This window comes from Pseudorca crassidens, chromosome 12 (assembly GCF_039906515.1).
Source record: "Pseudorca crassidens isolate mPseCra1 chromosome 12, mPseCra1.hap1, whole genome shotgun sequence".
NCBI classification, from domain to species: Eukaryota; Metazoa; Chordata; class Mammalia; order Artiodactyla; family Delphinidae; genus Pseudorca; species Pseudorca crassidens.
This window is the reverse complement of record NC_090307.1, coordinates 76,090,364-76,113,089: the sequence shown is the minus strand read 5'-3', so window position 1 is coordinate 76,113,089 and position 22,726 is coordinate 76,090,364. Positions and strand designations below refer to the sequence as shown.

The window sequence follows — 22,726 nt, the reverse complement described above, 5'->3', positions numbered from 1 at the left end:
GGTCTTCGGTGCTGCACGTGGGCTTTCTCTAGTTGCAGCGAGCGGGGGCTACTCTTCGTTGCGGTGCACGGGCTTCTCTTTGCGGTGGCTTCTCTTGTTGCAGAGCACAGGCTCTAGGGGCACAGACTCAGTAGTTGTGGCTTGTGGGCTCTAGAGCGCAGGCTCAGTAGTTGTGCCGCACGAGCTTAGTTGCTCCGCAGCATGTGGGATCTTCCCAGACCAGGGATTGAACCCGTGTCCCGTGCATTGGCAGGCAGATTCTTAATCACTGCACCGCCAGGGAAGTCCCTCAATTTTAATCCTGGTTCATAATTCTAGGGTAAGTCAAGGTCCATGGATTTATCGCCTACATTTGATCAATTGACCATTATTTGGTGTTATGAACTTACATTATTCTATTAATGAACTCACAGTTAGTCCTATACATATCACAACCAGTTGGGTTCATATAATATTGTTTTGTCTACAAAGACAGGTAGATTATAAATTCCTTGGATTCAGGGAACATGGTTTATAATTTCTTTGTATTACTAGAAATAATTGTGGTGATATGCTCGTAAGTGTTTGACAATTGGTACTCAAATTTGTATGATTTACCTATTTCTGTGCTGTAAATACTCCCACCACCATGGCCAATTTCAAGCTACCAGTATGATGTCACTGAACACAGAATTGGTAAGATATGCTACAGTGAGCTCTCACCAGCAATATTAACTTGCTCCAGCACATCACTAATACCAAAAAGAAAACTGACGATGAAATCAAATGACCTAAAATTCCAGTCCTGACTCTGCTACTAATTAACTATGTGACATTGCCAAACAATTCTCCTTTCTGAGCCTCATATATAAAATTGAGCTATTTCTATTAACCTCAAAGACATTTGTGTTATTAATAAGAAAAGACAGTATTGTACAACACAAGGAATATAGCCAATATTTTATAATAACTGTAAATGGAGTATAACCTTTAAAAATTGTGAATCACTATACTGTCTACCTGTAACATATAGCATTGTACATAAACTATACTTCAATTGAAAAAAAAAAAGAAAAGACATGAGAAAGTACCAGTTTGGGACATCTAATGGATGGTCAGGTATGAATGTGAATAGCTCAACCGTGGAGCTGGGTCCCGATAAGAGACTTATTAGTCAATACTTGTTGACCACTAAACTCTAGGCAAAACCACATACGCTGAGGCTAACTCAGCTCCTTACTTTCCTTCTCTGAAGATCCTTCTGCCCACTCTACCAGTTCCCTCTTCTTCTATAAGTTCCTGACAGGTTTTTTTCCCATAAATATTCATTTAAGAAGATAAGTATTACAAAAAAGAAGACAGTTTGATCTAGTTAAATGTAGGTGGAATTTTTGGAAAGCATAAACTGAGTCCTCATTTCAGGGTAGACCCTAGTTAGAAATTTCTGGGATTTATAACTTGTTACAACTTGTGGAGAATTAAGAGGATGTAGGATGGGCAGGAAATACCCTATAAAGACCTAATTTGTTAATATGATATGCAACAAAGGAAAACAATAGTAACCTGGACAAATATTTATTGACTTTATTTTGTTCTGAGCAGAAGTCTAAAAGTTTTACATATTAGTAATCCACACGATAACACTGCAGGGTATTTATGATTTATCCAGTTTTATGGTTGAAAAAAACTGATGTTCATAGGGTAAAATTAAGTTATCCAAACTCACTGCTAAGAAAGATGAGTAGAGATTCAAACCTAAATCACTATGACTTCAAAACCCAAATGATTTAGCCAACCTCTCAAAATAGCCCTAGAGTTGGCCAGTGGTATAGGAAGTGGTATGCCTGGATTAGAAGTTTAGATTCCATTTTAGTGAGTGCATTGAAGGAGCAGAAGGCCCCAAAGCCCAACGTACTATTCCTAAACCCTTAATGAGGTGTCTGGGAAAATTTGTTAATTTTTTTTCATAGAGAGATGTCCTCTGAAACTACCTCCGCAAGGCCTTAAAGGAGAGGGGCAGGCTCCCATAAATCACCTCGGCCTTATCCCCTGCTAACAATAATGAATTCTAGCTGTGGAGTTACTGCCTCTCAGAACCAGCACAACACAAGCAGCCAAAGCTTGAGTTAACTCAAGGTAACAGGATTGCTTGAAGCATGATACTGGGAGGTGCTTCTCACCTGGTCTGAGTTTCCTGAACATGTCTGTCAGTCATCCTGAGAGTAGAATTCTGCCAAGAGGAGTGGTGGAGAAGAGAAAGGAATAATAGGAAGATAGCACAGTTGGAGAATAGGGCCCAGAAGAAAATCCTAGATGTACTATATTCAGATTTGTGTATTTAGAAGTATTTTGTTGGCAGTATTATTTGTAGAGGCTAAAAACAAACCATGGAAACAAAATTCATGGCCAACTATTGAAAATGGTTGAATTAACTGTAGAAGATACTTAACAAAATACCATGGAATACTATGCAGTCGTGAAAAGAAATGATTTCGAAATATAGGATGACTTGCTGAGATTGCCACTATGCAGAGAAAAGCAAGATGCAAAGGAATATAAATAATGTGAACTCAGTTTTAAAAGATTACCCCTAAAACACACTATATATATATATATATATATATATATATATATATATATATACTCTATATATGTATACTTACATGACTATGGAAAAGGATATGGAAAGTTGTACACTAAGTTAGCAGTGACTTTCAAGAACAAAGTGAGGAGAGCTGCAGCCAGTGAAGGGGGTAAAAGGAGATGATCATGAAATAAATTAAGATAGCATCTTCTTAAAGGGAGGGAGTCCAAAATAAATGGAGCATGTAGGATAGGATCCCATTTTTAAAAAGTATTTGGGTCTGGGCTTTCTGAAAATAACAGGGATTACAATTCAGAAAACAGGAGACAATGGATGTGTGACATCAATGCATCAAAACTCAAGAGGCAGCAATCTTCCAGAGGGCAGTACCTTCCAGCCTCTTGTGCCTCGGTCCTTTACCTGGACCCTCTTAAACAAACCCTAGGTCCCCAACTTCCAACTTTTCTCTCAACAAAATCCTTCCTTCTCAGTGATCAACATTACAATGAGCTCCATAAGGATGTAATTTTGCCTACACTGAAGACAGTTCATCTTTAAGTTTAGTCGAGCTGTATATAAATCATGTCTCAACCACTCTAGTGAGGAATAGGCCTTGAGTTTTATCTTAAAATTTCACCGAAAGGTTCTCCCACAAGTAAATGCAGATTTTGCCTTTGACTCTGATTAAGCAAAAACTACTGAGAATTTGAAATGTCTGTAATTATAGTTCATTATGCTACAGGTTTCAAAGACACAAAATCTATCTCATAGGTAAGGTCATAGTCAAAGTATTTAGCTCCCCCCACCAATCAGCATCTGGAATTAGAAGGATTTTCCATAACAGAACATAAGGTGGTGGAGTGTGCATATTTCTGGGGGGAGGGTTACGAAAGATTCATCTCCTCATTCCCGAGTAATCACCTGGAGCCATGACATGTATTATGGAGTGTGATAACGGAGCTTAAATATTTTGACAGCTTTATGTATAGAAGCAGGTGAAAAATTATTTTAAAGTTGTTCATCATTTTTGTTGCTGGAGGAAGATAGCCTTTTTTTTTTAATTGGAGTAAAATTGCTTTACAATGTTGTGTTAGTTTCTGCTGTACAGTGAAGTGAATCAGCTATATGTATACCTATATCCCTTCCCTCTTGCACCTCCCTCCCACTCTGCCATCCCACCCATCTAGGTCGTCACAGCTCACCAAGCTGAGCTCCCTGTGCTATACAGCATGTTCCCACTAGCTAGCTATTTTACACATGGTAGTGTATTTATGTAAAACCTAATTTCCTGATTCGTCCCACCCTCGCCTTACCCCCCTGTGTCCACACGTCCATTGTCTACGTCTGCAACTCTATTCCTGACCTACAGATAGGTTCATCTGTACCATTTTTCGAGATTCCACATATATGCATTAATTTACAATATTTGTTTTTCTCTTTCTGCCTTACTTCACTCTGTATGACAGACTCTAGGTCCATCCACATCTCTGCAAATGACCCAATTTTGTTCCTTTTTACAGCTGAGTAATATTCCATTGTATATATGTACCACATCTTCTTTATCCATTCATCTAACGTTGTACATTTAGGTTGTGTAATAATGGAGCTTAAATATTTTGACAGCTTTATGTATAGAAGCAGGTGAAAAATTATTTTAAAGTTGCTCAGCATTTTCATTGGTGGAGAAAGATTGCCTTTGTTTTTTGTTTTTTTTTTTTTAAGAGAACACTTCAGTGAGATTTTGGTCTACACCCACCCCAAATGATGAATTCTACTCAAGAATGAAATTTGGGCTTCCCTGGTGGCGCAGTGGTTGAGAGTCCGCCTGCCGATGCAGGAGACAAGGGTTCGTGCCCCGGTCCGGGAAGATCCCACATGCCGCGGAGCGGCTGGGCCCGTGAGCCATGGCCGCTGGGCCTGCGCGTTCGGAGCCTGTGCTCCGCAGCGGGAGAGGCCACAACAGTGAGAGGCCCGCATACAAAAAAAAAAAAAAAAAAAAAAGAATGAAATTTGAGCCCATTGCTAACATTATGCTCAGTGGTGAAAAAGCTGAAAGCTTTTCCTCTAAGATCAGTAACAGCACAAGGATGCCCACTTTCACCACTTTTATTCAACATAGTATTAAAAGTCATAGGCAGAGCAGTTAGGCAAGAAAAAGGAATAAAAGCATCCAAATCAAAAAGGAAGAAGTGGGCTTCCCTGGTGGCGCAGTGGTTGGGAGTCTGCCTGCTGATGCGGGGGATGTGGGTTTGTGCCCCGGTCTGGAGGGATCCCTCATGCCGCGGGGCGGCTGGGCCTGTGAGCCATGGCTGCTGAGCCTGCACGTCCGGAGCCCTGCTCCGCAACAGAAGGGGCCACAGCAGTGGGAGGCCCGCGTACGGGGAAAAAAAAAAAAAAATAAGGAAGAAGTAAAACTGTCACTACTTGCAGATGACATGTTATATATAAAAAGCCCTAAAGACTCAACCAAAATACTGTTAGAATAAATGAATTCAGTAAAGTTGTAGGATGCAAAATCAATATACAAAAATTAGTTGTGTTTCTATACACTAATAACAAACTATCATAGGAGAAATTAAGAAAACAATCCCATTTATAATTGCATCAAAAAGAATAAAATACTTGGAATGAACTTAACCAAGGAGGTGAATGACCTATACACTGAAAACTATAAGACATTGATGAAGGAAATGGAAGAAGATGCAAATAATAGAAAAATATTCTGTGTTTATGAGTTGGAAGAATTATTATTGTTAAAATGTCCATAATAGGGCTTCCCTGGTGGCGCAGTGGTTGAGAGTCCGCCTGCCGATGCAGGGGACACGGGTTCGTGCCCCGGTCCGTGAGGATCCCACATGCCGTGGAGCGGCTGGGCCCGTGAGCTATGGCCGCTGGGCCTGCGTGTCTGGAGCCTGTGCTCCACAGCGGGAGAGGCCACAATGGTGAAAGGCCCACGTACCGCAAAAAAAAAAAAAAAAAAATTTCCATAATACCCAAAGCAATCTGTAGGCTCAGTGCAATCACTATCAAAATTCTAATGACATTTACCACATAAATAGAACGAATAATCCTAAAATTTTTTTGGAACTATGAAAGACCCCAGATAGCCAAAGCAGTCTTGATAAAAAAGAACAAAGCTGGAAGCATAATGCTTCCTGATTTCAAACTATATTACAAAGCTATAGTAATCAAAACACTATGGTATTGGCATAAAAACAGACACATAGATCAATGGAACAGAATAGAAAGCTCAGAAATAAACTCATACATATATAGTCAATTAATTTACAACAAAGAAGCCAAGAATATACAATGAGGAAAGAACAGTCTCTTCAATAAAGGGGAAAACTGAACAACCACATGCATAAAATGAAAGTGCATCACTATCTTATACCATATACAAAAATTAACTCAAAATGGGTTAAAGATGTGAAAATAAGATCTGAAACCATAAAACTCCTAGGAAAAAAACATAGGCAGTAAGCTCCTTGACACTGGCCTTGACAATGGCTTTTTGGATTTGACACCAAAAGCCAAGGCAACAAATGCAAAAACAAGTGGAACTAGGGACTTCCCTGGTGATCCAGTGGTTAAGACTCCATGCTCCTAATGCAGGGGGCCTAGGTTCAATCCCTGGTCAGGGAACTAGATCCTACATGCCGCAACTAAAAGCCTGCGTGCTGCAACTAAAGATCCTGCATGCCTCAAGGAAGATCCCTCACGTGGCAATGAACATCCTGCATGCTGCAACTAAGACACGGAGCAGCCAAATAAATAAGTAAATATTAAAAAAGGAAAGAAAAAACAGTGGAACTACATCAAACTAAAAGGCTTCTTTCTGCACAGCAAAGGAAATCATCAACAAAATGAAGTCAACCTATTGAATGGGAAAAAATATTTGCAAATCATATATCTGATATGGGGTTAATATCCAAATATAAAAAGAACTTACACAACTCAATATCAAAAAGAAAAAAGTCCAATTTAAAAATGGACAGAGAATCTGAATAGACATTTTTCCAAACAAGACATAAAGATGGCCAACAGGTCCATGAAAAGGTGTTCAACATCACTAATCACCTGGGCAATTAAGGACATGTCAGTTGTCTTCCTGCTCACTTTTTTTTTACTAAAGGAACAGGCTCACGAGGCAGTGGCGAATGTAGATTCAGTCATACGTGGGGCCGTATGCAGGTTCCACCCCTTATCAACTCTAGAGCAAAAGTCTTTGGTCTCTGTTTCTTCATGTACAGGATGGAGGTCTCATAGGGTGGATGGGAGGATTAAATTAAGACAACAAATGTAAAGTAGCACAGTGTCTTGCACAGAATGCATGTTTTATTGTATGTGCTTTGTGCTCTCTTTACAGACAATTGACTACCCTCCAAAGCTCTGTTCCTTTGGACTGTCAGTCAACAATATGTTAACTTAAAAAGGAAATGAGAAATAAATATAATAAGTAAAGTCGAAAAACAGAAAAGAAGGAACAATTAATACTTTCAATTTAACTCTGCACTAGACAAGGTTGTCTCTTGCCTAAGTTGCTCCCCTTCCCCCATGCACCCAGACCCAGGGTGATCGGACAACCCTGGATCAGATGTAGCCCCTTCCAAGAGAGCCCCAAAATAAAGAAGCCTCAAGGACTAGGCTGTATGGAGTCTGAAGCGATGCTTCATCTTAAAATAGCTTTTTATTTATTTTAAATTACCTTTTATTCGTGAATAGCAACTTTTGGGGCAAATTAGATTACTCAACAGATAACATTTTTAAGATAATGTGTTATGAGTGGGATTAATGACCCTGTGATAGTCATAGGTAGAGATAATACTGTGTATCAAACAATGTAGATGGAAGATGGTAGGCCCTGAAAAGTAATTTCAGATCAGAAATTGGCCCAAATGAATGATGATATTGATAGGTATGATTCATGAGAAGAGCTTAAATAAAATTGTTTCATGAAATGGGAAAAAAGCAAAAATATAGAATATTTTATGAGTTCATATATGAACATATAACCAAATTACTAAAATGAATACTGAAAGCAGGGGCGTCTCTGTTCCCATGTTAGTATGTTTCTGTAGACTATATATCCTGTTCAGAGCTACAGGAGCCATCAATTCTCACTTCACCTTTGCTTCTCTGAGCCCCTCTTTCCCACTCAGTGCTTGAGATATTCGATATTTTTGGATTCTTCCACCAATACACTTCTGCCTTTGGTTATCCTTTTCCTTCACCTGCTACCTCTTATGGTGCTAGCTCTCCTGGTGGTGGGGCCTCCGGCGGCAGCAGCATTGCCTCCAGCGGCGGGGGAGCCTCCAGCGGCGGCAAGGGGGCCTCCTCCGGTGGGGGGGCCTCCTCTTCTTGGTCCTTCTCTTCTGACTCCTCCTCCTGTAGCCCCACTGGTAGAAACTCCGTTAAGAATCCCTTACTAGTGGTTTCCTCTGAACTTTCCTCCAAGGTACGCCCTAGGGTCTCTACTGACTCATTTACAGCCCTGAGGGTAATGTAAAATATTAAAACTAACAACAATATTAAAAGAAATGAAGGGAGTATGAAAATTAGCTTGCCAACATTTCTAAACTCAATGCTACGATGAAAAGAACCGCCACCTACACCTACACTTTGAATTTCAGTTGGTTTGCCAGGTGGACCACTGTCTACACTACCACCATCTCCTGGACCTCTGCAGTCAGGGGGAGCATAGCCAGCCTCACAATGGCAGTGCCTAAAATTGTTGCAAACTCCGTTACCATTACACATTTCTTCTGGTTTGCAGTCATACTTGAGCACAGCATAATCAGTACAAGAGTAATTTACACAGACTTTGTTTGGAGCACAAAGAGTGCCAGTGTGTACATCTCCATCATCAGGGATATCAGTAGTGTTATAGGCATCCATGCTCCAGCACCAGTCATCTTCATGAGCGACCTGGATCAGTGTATGATTTGGTTTGATTTGTGGTACCTGTCTAACATTTGTACATATAAGTTTCCCACAAAATATATTATCATCTACACACTTCAAATATCTTAACCTAGGTGAGTTGGTAATACCACAGTTTCCAAACCGGTCCCCTCTTCTGTTCATTGAAATGTAACAGTTTTCTGGGGCAGACCTTGCAGAGAACCCATATATATCCATGCACTGATTATCAGGGTTCTTACAGCGACCTCCAGCACAATAGTGAATTCTATCACACATTGTACCATCTATCTTATAGCTGTCTATGGGGCATTCTCCAGAGGAACCATCACAATACTCTGGGAGGTCACAGTCCCCCAAAGCAGGACGGCACATGAATCCCTTATATTTCAGTTGGCATTTAACGCAGCAGAGTCCATCACTACACTCTGCATTCTCCTTCAGCCTACATGTTTGGTCACAGCATGGGTGATTGTCACAGTCAGAACCACAGTCACACTGCTCATCCTCTTCTACAACACCATTTCCACAGCGGGAATCCCTCCGTACGCGGCCTTTGGGCCCAGGCTTGTTAAATAGGCAGGCCCCTTTATGTTCCCAGAGGAACTGGTAGAAGAAGTCAGAGCTGCAGTTGCTGAAGCCACTTTCTTTAGTGATATTTTCACGCATGAGGCCAAAGGGTTTATCTTTACAAACGCAGGCCGAATGGTCATGCGGAATACCCAAGTTGTGCCCAAGCTCATGGACCATGAGCGCTGCAAACAGGAGGACATCCTCATGGTGGAAGGATTCAACGGCTGCTGCAAAATCACTTGAACAGGCACCACTGAGAAATGCCTGCCCCGTATCCTCTTTAGGATGGTGTCCAACGATCATGTGGGCAACATCATGCTTCACACGATGGAAGAGCCTCTCTTGTCTCCAGCTATTGAAATTCCTGAGTGCAACTTGCAGGTCCACTGGGACCTGTATGAGGTCCCCCTCGGTCCAAATCTCCATTCCAGCCAGCACCACCTCTGTGTTTATTCCCCTAGTGAAGCTGTTGGCCAGAGCAATGATGTCCATTACTCTCTGGACTGTCTCATTGATGTCATTGCCCCACATTTGGAACCGCTGGTTGTCGACCACGACAAACATCTCCACGTATTTGGTATGTGACCACAAGTAGGATGGCACCTGCCGACTGCGAGGCTTGCTGCTCTCTTGTTGCCGGCTGGTGAATGCCACTTGGCTGTCATTGGAAGTGACACTACAGGAGACTGGAGCTTCACGGGCCATGGTGTACAACACATGTTCAAACCGTTTTGAAGAGTGAATGGGCTCAATGCCATAGGATTTTGCCTCCTTAATCAGGACGCCTCTGAGGCCTGAACAGGTGTTGACAGAAACAAAAGAACCTGGGACTCCTTCTATGTAGCCTTCATAATGACAGTCATGTGAGATCAAAGGCATTTCTTGCCCCAGGATGCCATTGTGGTAGCTGAAGACTGGAAAGTTATTCACAAAATAGTCTCTCTTCACCTTCAGGTGAATCAGCTGTTTCTGGCCCTGCATAAATAGCACATAGGAGAGCTTTTCCACTTGGTCTTCCCTTCCTTCCACTGTCAGACTCTTGGGGGTGACTGTTTCATAGGAAGAGTAATATACTGATCCCAGATCACAGTACAAGCTTGGCAGAGAAATCACCAACAGCAACACAATCCTCAAACTGAAACATGAAGATCCTGGCACTGGCCCCAGCCTCAAATCCCTCTTCTGCTGAGCCCAAGTCTGAAACTTCATCTTACCCTCCTTCAAGGCCACTTGGTTTTTCCGTAGAGAAGGCAGTATAGAGGCAGAGTGTGTCACAGACGCTGCCATGTTAAATCAGTTGATGATGCAGGGCCTATGTCCAGCAGCAGCAGCTTTCCCTGACACGCAGACCCTCCGTCACAGGTATTCACTTCAGATCTATGCTGGCTCCCTTATGGGTGGGCACTGCCCAACTCTGAGTCTTACAGACCTTGGGGCTGTGTTTCTGTTCTTGCTTTTCTCTCTTGGCCTTCAGTGGTTTCCTTACTATATGACTTCCTTCCAACAGCAATGGTTTTAATGCTCCTTGGCTAAGTTCCCTTTACGCTTACACAGAGATATACCAAGTAGAAGGCCTGTAATGATTCAGCCAGGACTGTTACTCAGGTAAATTATCCTTATCCTCAGCCCAGGGCCACGCTACTCCTGATATCCGTTAATCTGCGCATTCTTTGAAACCCAACATTCTGGCAGGAGGTCAGGGGGGAGGGGATGGGGATTCTTCGGGATCTCAGAGCAGGACGAAGCTCTCTGTTGCCCATTACCTCTTTTCCTCATTTCTGTAGTATTGAGGGTACTGTTTTTCAGTCCAGCCCTCCTTTGTCAGGGTCTGGTTTTTCTCCTTTAATTCAAGAAAACTTGTATGTGGATGCACAAATTCTCCCTCATTAACTTTTGTTCATAACAGATGAGTTTAGCCACTTTGTGTCTGCATATAAACATAATTTTCCTCTAATAAGTTTTCCTAATGCACAAACGTACTAAGTGTTAAATGAAAGGAGTTCAGTTTCACTACGGAGACTTACAAGTGACTAAGATCAAAGTTCAGTTCCTCCCAACATAAAAACAAAGTCTGGAATAAAACTAAATTCTGATTAACCAGGTATCTAGTTACCATTTCATCAAGAAAATAAAAATGGACTGTATAAGAGCTTTTTAAAGACTTCTTTGCTTTCGTAACTAAAATTGAACTGTAATGTCTATGGAAGTCCTTGGATTTGATTTTGATGTTGATCTCCTGGTGTATTTAGCAGTATAAATTTAAAAGGAAAAAAGCCCTATTTAACCACATTCCTTGCCCAGTTATTCTCCTTTGCATCATAAGATGAACTAAAGACTCTACATCTTTTATCTTGCATAAAAATAATTTTATATTAAGTCAAATATCTACAATATAAAACCTTCAAAATAAGGGTTATGGCTATAAGTACCACACAAAAATGGAGAAATGCCTTATATAATTCAAAAGAGAATGGAATAGTACTACAAGAGCTCAGATATAAGCATGAGAGTAGATCAACTCATTAACCCCAATTAATAATATTTAATTCCTAATACAGATGAAAAAATTAATCATCCACATCTAGCAAGAAAATTAATACTATCATATCACAAACATATTAAAAAATTTACAGCAAAAATGGTGAAATGATTTCCAGCTGGATTTCTTTTCTCCTTGTGTTCTGTATAAGAGGAAAGCCTCTTAAAATTATGGAAATTATCTTGGAACTTGTAACTTGGAAATTATCACAGATTTAAGATGTTCCCCTGTGTCTTAACCAAACAGGCAGGGAAAATTTAAGTCATTCTGTGGGACAAAAAAATCAATAATGAAAGACCACTTCTACTTTTTTAAATAAATAAAAATATAATTAAAATCAAATATCCAATTTTCCAGTTCTCAAATTGAGACACATTTTCTTCAATAAATACACACGCACGCAAGCATTCACACACAAGATCTGATTTAAATCATTTGACTTCTTCAACCAATAATTCCTTCAACTTGTTCTATCTCGAATACAAAAACAAAACTCTTTTTAAAAAGCAGTTCCTCCTATCATATGTTTCAGACAATAAATTTCTCACAGGTGTTCTCCTATAGCTTATACAATACATTAGCCAGAAAAATACAAAAGTTGTTTCGCATCAAGCAGATTAATAACTATGGTAAAGTCTAAAGGTATTTGAGTAATGGTTTTATAGTAAGCAGAGGGTTAGCAAATCATGTAGGAAAACTGAAGACTCTAACCTCCTGCCTATGAGAACTGTTCTTACAGTGTGAACTTCCTGCAGGTACAGGCATTAGACAGACAGGCCAAAAGAGACAAGGATGATTTTGTTTCACTTCCAGTACATGTGAATGTTTTATTAGTAAACCTGACTGGTAAAGTTAAAGCAGAATTTGCTACTGGCCTACAAACAAATTCCATAAACAAAACTCCACTTTAAAGACCAAACATTGCTGAGTCTTTTGGAAGCTGTTGTTTTGTCAAGGAGCTCTCTGTAGGATAGGACCCACTTTTGAGTTAACAACAGCTAGAGCATCCTCCAGGGTATTCACAAACTTTCAGCATGGACCTGTCTGGATACAGCACTCATTTTCGCGGCCAGTTTAATTCAAACTAAAGAAACACGGGCAACTGCTGCTCAGAGTAAAAGGAAGAATCTTTTGGATACCCTTTTAGATCATGCCTAAAATTCACCACACAGGGAAGGAAATCATCTTGAGCCTCTAGAAGACACCCAGATAACAAATTTGAGAAGTTAATGGTAGACTGGGCATGCTAGAAGATTCCTCTGAAGAAAAAGAGTAACAAAGTTAATTACTGCCTTCCTCTCCCAAGTGAACACTGAACCTCTACCCTAAGATAAGAAAAATAACAGGTATTCAGTTGTTCCAGAAACAAGTGCAGAGTTTTTCCTGATTGTAAGAAGTGATTTTGATTTGTAAGACTGCATTTCACTGAAAAAAACAGAATTATTCAACCCTTAATTCAACTCTCAGCTAAGTTTTGTGGTTAGTAAATAAGAAAACATTTTGTTTTTCTCTGCTGCCTGTTAGATTTTGCCATGTTTAAAAGTATTGAATTCTCGGGCTTCCCTTGTGGTGCAGTGATTGAGAGTCCGCCTGCTGATGCAGGGGACGCGGGTTCGTGCCCCGGTCCAGGAAGATCCCACATGCCGCGGAGCGGCTGGGCCCGTGAGCCATGGCCTCTGAGCCTGCACGTCCAGAGCCTGTGCTCCGGCAACGGGAGAGGCCACAACAGTGAGAGGCCCGCGTACCGCAAAAAAAAAAAAAAAAAAAAAAGTATTGAATTCTCCTTACAGGTTATCCATTTGTAGCAGTTATCAATCACCGAAGATTAGTGAGCCTTACCTCAAAAAATGCCTTGAATTTACAACTCTCCAAAGTAAAAGGGAACCAATGTGTAAGGTAATTTCTAAGAGATACTTAATGTTTTTATCATATATTCCTACAGTCATTCACACACATATGGGACATACTAAGCAAATGTCACCCTGAAGACATACTCAGCAAAGTGGAAGAGTTAGAAAATAAGTGAGCTCTGGGGGGTTGATTTTGATTGAAGAGAATTTGATGGGATGAAACTGAATAACTGAGCCTACTGACCCTTTTCTTCTTCTCTGTGAATTGGAGTTGGCCTATTAGCTCTCCCATTTACCAACACAGAACCACCAATCAAGAACTGCTAAAAAAATAAATAAAAATGGTGTGTTATGGATGCCGATATGTACAACAGCAAAGTAGAAAAGCACCCAGCCTTGTTTTCTATTCCAGTATCTGATCTCTGGGCCAGAACCATGCTTCCTGAAAATGAAGGGTGATAAATAAAATACATGCATCCCAGGGGATGCCACCATGAAACCCAGGCAGAAATGTTAGAGAAAAAGGGTAGCTTTAAGAGAAAAAACTTGGACCATCTTTAGATGCTAACCCAATAGTCCAGTTTTTATGATATGTAACTTTCTCAGAAAAATCATCCCATAAAAGGGGCCAGAAGAACAGGGAAAGGAGATAAGAAGCAATGGAGCTGGTGAGGGCTGCAGGAAAGGGAGAGGACAAAGTAGGATCTCAAAGGAGGTGGGAGGGCTGAAGCTCTGGTTAAACATGAAAAGAATAAACTCAATAGAGAATCCCATTAGATTTAAGAAATACACCAATACCTTTTAAAAAAATATGACAAAAAAGGAGTATTACCACTCTTCTCTAGGGAATTAGGGATAAGAGAAATGAGGGCTCAACTCCCTGCCTCTTCCATCATGGGAGGTGGCATCCTGTAACAGGCAAGCAGTCTGCAACATGGATCCACAAAAATTTCTTGGCACCAGAGCTAATCCACTGATAGTGCAGAAAGTAAAATACACAGGGCAATTGAAATCAGATTCCACAGTACTTGATTCAACTGTTTACTAAGGTCAGTATAGTTGGTCCTTTGCCTACCACTGGCAAATGGTTTTTGTATACTTTATTACAAATAAAACAATCTTGCTTGACAATACCATCTGTCAGCTTTACCATATATGACTAAACAATCCTAAAGTAATAATATATTAGGAACTGAGCTTTTCTTAAAAACAAATGAACTATACTATTAGTAAATCCTGTATCTAAATTTATACAGCATCTTTAAGCAATGTGGAAATGAAATTATGATTTATTAATTTACATACAAATTACTTTATACATTAATGAATAAATTTTCAACTTGTTGAAAAACAAAGTCTGAAGCTGTCATTATTGGGATTCGTGGGATGTGGTTTGCTCTTCTATCACTTGCTTCACAATTTCTGCCAGTTTTAGTCGATCTACTTTATCTGTGAATCCACGACCTGAAACCCAAAAAAGAAAAAGGTCAGTCTCCAAACTGTTTGGGAGGTGATAAGATTCTTGACAGGGACCCAATAAGGTACATCTCACCAGTGTCAAATTCACCCTCACCATGGAGGAACCATCACCAACACTGATCAAAAGCAGTTCAACTCCCCCATTTTTCAAGTAGAACTGAGCAGCTTATTAACCTGGCCGTAAAAATCCAATGTTCAGTACAACAGCACAGCAAGAAACCACAAAGAGGGAGAAGTTCTTTGTGATATGTATGTCGACAACAGAACTCATATCCGGACTATATAAAGAACTCCTACACATCTATAAGAGAGATACAACTCAACAGAAAAATGGGCAAAAGAATAGGCACTTAACAAAATCTAAATGGCCAATAAACATTAAAACGTGCTTAAGCTCATAGTCATCAGGGAAAGGCAAAGTAAAATGACACGCAATACCAGTAGTACTTATTAATCAGAATGACTAAAATGAAAAAGACAATAGCAAGGGTTGGTGTGGATATAGAATAACTAGAACCCTCAAACACTGCTAGTGGAAGTGTAAAGTGGTACAACCACTTTGGAAAACTGGTGGCAGTACCTACTGAAGCTAAACAGATGAATATCCCCATGAACCAGCAACTCCAATCCTAGATACATAAGAGAAATGAGTTCATTAAAATATTCATAAAAGATGTACACAAGAGTGTTTATAGCAGTGCTTGCCTTAATTACCAAAACCTGGAAACAACCCATATGTCCGTTCAACAGCAGAATGAATAAATATAAATACAAAAAATATATATGTGTATATATATATGGAGAAAAATATATATAGAGAGAATATATATATATTTACATACATATATATGAGAATGAATTGCTGCTACACACAACAATATGGTTGAATCTCACAAATATAATCTTGACTAAAAGAAGCCAGACACAAAAGAACACAGACTTCTCTGACTCCACTTACATAAAATATAAAACCAGGCAAAACTAATATACACTGCTAGAAACTGGGATCATAATTACCCTTGTGAGGAGGGAGGTAGCAGTTAAAAGAGGGCACATGCTCCACTACATGTTCTAGGTGCTTGTTACATGGGAGTGTTCACTTTGTGAAAATTCATCGGACGTGCATACTTCAAATGTGATCACTTTTCTGTATTGATATTTCAAAATCTTAAAAAATAAAAAAAATCCTAGGGAAGCTAATCTCCTCCAAGTATGGGAATGGCCAGGCTAGCACTTCGGATTTCTCATGTCCAAGAATCAAGCTAGGCAATGAGTTTGCTTCCTTCCCTGAGCATCCTAGACCTTAAGTCTAGTTTAGTCTGCTAAAGTAGAAAGACAATACAAAAGCAGCTCAAAAAACACACCTGTACCTTGTTTGCCTGTGGGGAAGAAAATTCAAAGAGCAGCAGATTTGGCACTCTCTACTCTTCAGTGAAACAGGTCTTCTCTAAGCTAAGCAGATCAGCAGGGCGGACTCTGTGGTACTTTGCCCTCTTTCTCCCCTTCAGAGTATACTGCTCCTTAATGACCCAGTGAACAGTTCAGGTATCTGGAAGGAGTTCTGAGATCTGACTGTTTTTTTGCCCAAGTGGTATGTGACGGGGGCTCTGCAGCAATGAATCTGCGACACATAATTCATCTGAACTCTGGAAAACAAGTGAAAGGGCCAGATGTCCAGATACGCCTGGGCAGTTACTGTAGGGCTAACCCCCTGTCCCACAGTATTCCACTCACTCGCCAGCCCTACTTTACCTGAAAACAGTCCCAGCTCAGCCCCCAGAGATCCTACATATTCTAAACACAATTACTTCTCTGCATTCCTGGGGAAAGGCATAATTAAGACTCCTACCATTCCAGCTGAAGCTTTGCAGAGTATCTCTTAGGAGTTTGCATTCCCGGTTATACTTCCAAGCTTCCTGAACTACTTCATTCAGCTTTTCATCTTCATTCTCTCCTGTTGATAAAGATGAAGAAGAAGTTGCATTTTCCTGCAGCATCATGGGATTTTAGTGTCAGAGATGGAAGGACATGATGTCCAACTTATTGAGAAGTGATGATTAAAGGTGCAAGCTTTACCAGACTATCATTACTTCTAGTCCCTACATTACATGTAGAGCAGGGGTCCCAACCACTGGGCCACACAGCAGGAGGTGAGCGGTGGACAAGCGAGGGAAGCTTCATCTGTATTTACAGCCACTCCCCATCGCTCACATTACCACCTGAGCTCTGCCTCCTGTCAGCATTATGGTGAGTTGTATAATTATTTCATTATATATTACAATGTAATAATAATAGAAATAAAGCACACAATAAACGTAATGCACTTGAATCATCCTGAAACCACCCCCGCCACCCCCGCCCCCAGTCCATGGAAAAATTGTCTTCCACGAAACCAGTCCCTGATGCCAAAAAGGTTGGGGACCACTGATGTAGACTGCTTCTGGTTTCTCAACTCTTCCTGCTCTGACCACCTCACACAAATTCCCTGATGCCCCCAGAGTCTTAGCACTGGGGGATGGGAAATAGGCATCCCACAGGATGTCAGACTATTGCTGAGCAAAAGCACCTGGTTAACTTAAGAGACCATGAGCGAGAGGGAGAATAAGGCTGAGTGGGCTACCTTCTTTCTCCTAAGCTCATTTCTTACTTTGGAAGACTACCTGAGGCACACTAGTAAGTTCCCTTAAAAGCCAAGGAATCTAGGAAGACTGGTCAACTCAACAGTTTCCTGGCCTACTACTTGAAGCATCTCATTCATCTGCTGAGAAAAGCCCATCATACCCCATTAGGTGGAAAGAGAACATACTGAAAGAGAGCTCTCACTCGAAAGGACTTCTGTTTAAGTCCCACCCTGCCCATGATACAAGTAGCAGCCAGGGCCACTTCTGAACTTGGGAGATCGTCTCTTTATATTCACAAGTTAATGACAGCCTTGTACTCTAAGGGCTCTGGATATGGTATTTCCCAACGCTCCTGACCTTCCCAACCTAATCCTGACCCTGTTCACATTTTCCATTTTCCATCCTCTATCCTGTAATCTCATTAACAAACTAGGAAAATACAAAATTACGTGCTGTGTCTGACGCTGGCAATTACACCGAAACTAGAAATTTTACAGGAAACCAAAGGTGGGCCAGAGCCTCACATTTCTGAGTTCCCACTGTCCATTCTTTTCAGTGGGCACAAACTATATAATGTACTTATTTTCTTATAACACAAAGATGAAACAGACAACTTCAAATTAAACCACTCCTTTAGTCATGTGCACGTGCACACACACAGACACGCACAGAGCATTCATAAATGGTGTGACCTTTACCAGCCTGGGGGAGAATACACTGAGCAATCACATCTCGGAGCTTTTCCAAGGCAACATTTGAATCCTCGGCTCCATTCTCACGGTCGTGGATATAAACACCATCCTTTGGCTTTGTGCTTTAGAAGTTTGGGAGAGAGGTAATAACAAGGTGAGACCCCAAAACCCAACTCTTAACAGATGTTAATGCTAAACATAAGGAACAGATTTTTCAGATAAATAAGTAACTATAGAGTATCTCCAACTTCTGATGCTATTTAAAGAACATATCCTTTCCACCCTCTTAAGAGACAAAAAAGGGCAGACCCCTGGCTGACCTTTCAGAACCCTGTACTCAACCACACCAGCCATGAGGGAGAACTGAAGAAATAAGCTCAGTTACCCGAGTAATTTCCTCTTCCTTAGAATGGGGTTGTTCACAGAGTGCAGGGGTTTGAGGCTGACTTTCAGGTCCTGGATTCGCATGTTGGCCAACTGTTCTGCATGGGCCTGTTGGATTCCTGCAACCACCGCCTGAATGCAAACACTGTCATCAGTTTTTCACATTCTGGGCACCTAAAAAGCCAATCTAAGACAGTGGGAAGGAGAATCACAAAGAACTAAGGTGGCAATTTCATTCTTATGCTGGCAGTATACAAATTTTGATAAGGCAGAGGACTCTTCCCCATGGATCAGCAGGGCCCAGGGAATACCAGGCCAACAGCTAGCCCTTCTTTCCTGTGGGCTGACAGAAATGCAAGTAAGAAATACTAACAAGGCTCATACTCATAGTCACTGGCAAGGGCAAATGTAAAGAGAGTCATACATGTACATCAGGGGAAAAGCTAGCAGGCTGCCACCTGAGAAGCCTCCCTGACTGGCATTTACTCACTGCCCCCATGGTGTAGACAGTCACCTTAGCCCTGATGGCTCAGAACCCCAAGCATTTCACCTGGTGAGCATAGTAGACCCTCACAAACTGATCTATAAGCCAGTCAATTAATTTACAATGAGAAATAACTGTCATAAGGTCTAGCACTCTTCAAGTCTGTCTTTATGACCAGTGTGTTCTCTTACTACGGGCAGACCAATAAGGGAAGGCAAATAATCAGAAAAGGCTTTGTAAGAATGAGACGATCCCACTTCTGTATTTAAAAAAAAAGACAAACTCTGTGAGTGTGTGTGTGTCTCCCCAGAAAAAGATCAGGAAGAATACATCAAGCCATAGGTCACCTCACCTCTGAGGGGTGAGACTGAGGCAGGGTAATGAAAGGGAACTTTTGCTTTTTATTTTATATACCTCCGTGTTGTTTGAATTTCAACAACAAAATTTGACAATTTACAAAAATAGTTCCTTGGTAAGCATGCAATTAGATCAGGAAGAGTTTGAACTCATTTAAGAGAACTATACTAACTGGCCCTGGCTACACACCCCCAGACCCCTGAATCTATTTCCTTATCCGTGATAGCCCGACCAAAAAGATGGGAACACCTCAAGGTTGTGAGCTCAGGCTCCATCTCTTAGGCACAGCTTAGATGGACACTATTCAGCTTCTGCATATGTGGACATTTTTTCTACACTTCCAAAGTTGACCAGCCTGCATCTTGACCACATCATTTCTTTAAAAATGGGAATACACTGTCACATTGCAGTTCCATCTTATAGGCCCAGGAGCTATTCCTCCTCATTAAGAAGATTATGCATATCCATACTTGGCTTCATTATACACTAATCTTAAAGTAACTCCAGAAGGCAATCTTATTTCTCCATTTCAAGATCTTGAGGAAAGCCACAATGTAACACTCAATTGCTGATAACCAGAGGGTGTAAGTAATCCTTTTGTATTTTGGACTGACCAAACAAACCATTTCTGGACTACTGGGCACATTTAAACCAGGAAGACAACTGCACACAAATCAGAGATAGCAGAAAACTCTGTTCCTTCTAGCTCTCCTTTCTCTCTCATACTCCAGCTAAACTAAGGGAGGTCTTAGCATTCTTTTTTCCTATTCGCTTACATTTCAACTCCATCCCTTCTAAGTCAGTAACACTCAAGTCTGTGTCACTGCCTTTCCCTCTCAGTCACATTCTGATTCCACACCACACATCCATCTACCACCTTAAACAATATCTAAAACCTAAGAGACCTCCCTTCACCCAAAACCAGCCTCATTCCTGATTTCCCTCTGTCAATGGTGTCACCAGATATGCCACCCACTGTCCCCTTATATCTAGTCAGTCACCAAAAATTGTAGAAATTTGCCTTCAAAAATATTGAGCCTATTCATTCATCTCTACTTCTCTGCTCCTAGAGCAGCTTCTCAGCTTCTAGATTATTGTAAAAGTATTAGGTTGGCAAGTCTGACTAACCATCCCTAAACACCTTCCCTGTCGCAAATCTCTTCTCAAAAATCTACAATAGCCTCTCAATTATGTCCTACTAAGACTTAAACCCCTCTGTCTACTTTCAAAGCCAGGTCTGCCACACCCATTTTACCAACTTCCCATCAATGAAGTCAGGCTTCATTACATGTAAAGGGGTTAAACATGTAAAGGGGTTAAAAAATGCCACACAATAGTTAATAATTGTGATGGTTTTTGCCTTCTCTTTGGGAACCCTTCCCTAATTACAGCCCTTCAAAGATGTTCTCCTTTTCTGAATTTCCATAGCACTCACAGAAAATTTAGCATGCAAAAGCTCTGATGTCTGAAAATGTTCCCTCTTTGTTTTGTGTTTATTGGTCTTTCCAACCAGTCTTGTTTAAACTACTTGGGCAAAAGAACGGTGTCTGATACTGCTCTGGGCCCCCAACCCCATAGCACAAATATGAAGGATAGTCCTTTGAGTGTTCCCTTAGTGTATTTACCAGGCCTTGATCTGGTCTTTTACGGAAATAATCTCTTTATTTCCAATCCTGATCTTTGGAAGACCAGAGATACTTCTCTGGGAAAGACTGTGTGCTCTGCATTGTTTTGCCTTTAACCCCTCATTGAGTCAAGCCTCAGCATTCCTTCCCAACACAGCCTTTTCGGCCAACAAAATAAGCATCATTCAAAACCTTATCCATCATCAGTTGAGCAGAGGGTAGCACATTATCCAGGGCCTCAGTTGAGTTGAGCCAGGGGTGATCCAACACTCCCTCGATGGTAAGTCTTTCCTCTGGTTTGACCTTCAAGAGCCTGTGGAGAAAAGGCCAACAGGGCTGCCATGCAGTTGCTTCCAGAGGCCGGGAAGTTCCTGGGTCTGGCTCTAACCAGCTCCAGCTTCTGACTTTCCACCAACTCTTACAAGCCTAGGCTTTCTATTTGCAGGACAGAGGTGGGGCTCTCGTCCCTAACCGTTAGTTGTGAGGGCACTCTGTCCTTAGGCAGTTCTTTCTATGCTAAATAAATTGAGATAAGAATGGTAGGAAAAGGCTTAGTCCAGTGATACCTCAGACTGAGTTCTAGGTTCAGTAAAGTAATCTTACATATGGCTTACAGTTCCTGAGACACTGAATCCCCAGACTAATGTTTCTAGGACAGTGGGCTATAATTTCCAAAAGGGACTCAAAGTGCTCTTTTGGCTAACAGTGACTGTAAAATTAGTCGAGGGGTCATACGGTTCTGAAAATCCAGGCTGCTACTTGTGATAAAACTCTTGTCACCATTTGGCAGGACATGAACCCTTTATTTCAAAGACATTCAAAAGCTAAAAATCTAGGGCTTCCCTGGTGGCACAGTGGTTGAGAGTCCGCCTGCCAATGCAGGGGACACGGGTTCGTGCCCAGGTCCGGGAAGATCCCACATGCCGCGGAACGGCTGGGCCCGTGAGCCATGGCCGCTGAGCCTGCGCGTCCGGAGCCTATTGCTCCGCAACGGGAGAGGCCACAACAGTGACAGGCCTGCGTACCGCAAAAAAAAAAAAAAAAAAAAACACACAAAACAACAACAAAAAGCTAAAAATCTAATCTCTGAGAAGGGGATGGCATTTCCTTCTAAGCCTAATGTATTGTTCTGTACCATCGGCTTTTTGACCATAGTTCTTTACATCTTGTACATTTATCCTAATGCAATTCCTAGCTCACCCCAGCATATTCCCTGGGCCTCTTACAGCACCTTCTTCCAAATACATAGCCTCCCATTCCAAACATCAGAGTCAGGACAACATGCCTACTTGCTCTTTCATGTTCTCTGTAACCTTTTGGATCATTGTGAACAAACAGCTTCAGATTCTAAAGAAAGGATTGTTTAGAAAAGAATCTCAATGCTGAAAGAAGATAATCAATGTTGCTCGAGGGAGAGGAAATATATTCTACAGAACTGCAAAGAACCAATTAGAGGATACTGATATTTTGGTTAAGTAACTGAGAATACAGCAGGGAAAGAGCATAGGAAGACAAATGATGATTTAAACATTGCCTCCACCCTCCTAAAAAACTTTCACCTGTATATTTTAGAAACTAGTCCCTTTTTGAATACATAAACACCTAACCAACAGAACAAGCTCACTTCTGAAAGAGAG

The 22,726-nt window shown here is 41.1% G+C and overlaps 3 protein-coding genes across 8 annotated transcripts in view; 1 reads left to right on the top strand and 2 right to left on the bottom strand.

Moving 5' to 3' along the window:
* The window catches only part of TMEM116 (transmembrane protein 116), a 132,361-nt gene that overhangs the window by 105,920 nt on the left and 3,715 nt on the right, over positions 1-22,726 (top strand). The window lies entirely within an intron of this gene.
* On the bottom strand, positions 5,712-14,333 carry LOC137203800 (disintegrin and metalloproteinase domain-containing protein 1a-like). The gene has a single exon (XM_067700614.1). It carries the CDS (start codon positions 10,343-10,345, stop codon positions 7,808-7,810), a length of 2,538 nt encoding a protein of 845 aa, XP_067556715.1. The 5' UTR covers positions 10,346-14,333; the 3' UTR covers positions 5,712-7,807.
* MAPKAPK5 (MAPK activated protein kinase 5) overlaps positions 14,719-22,726 on the bottom strand; it is a 36,350-nt gene continuing 28,342 nt past the window's right edge. For 3 of the 6 annotated variants that reach the window (XM_067700618.1, XM_067700620.1, XM_067700621.1), the window contains 5 exons: positions 21,282-21,402; positions 18,625-18,755; positions 18,240-18,361; positions 16,776-16,880; positions 14,719-14,911 (listed from right to left, as the gene is read on the bottom strand). In XM_067700618.1, coding sequence (XP_067556719.1) covers positions 14,817-14,911; positions 16,776-16,880; positions 18,240-18,361; positions 18,625-18,755; positions 21,282-21,402 — 574 coding nt within the window. In that variant the 3' untranslated portion in view covers positions 14,719-14,816. Of the gene's footprint in view, positions 15,556-16,775; positions 16,881-18,239; positions 18,362-18,624; positions 18,756-21,281; positions 21,403-22,726 lie in introns of all 6 variants that reach the window. The other 3 variants (XM_067700619.1, XM_067700622.1, XM_067700617.1) reach the window with 2 other exon arrangements.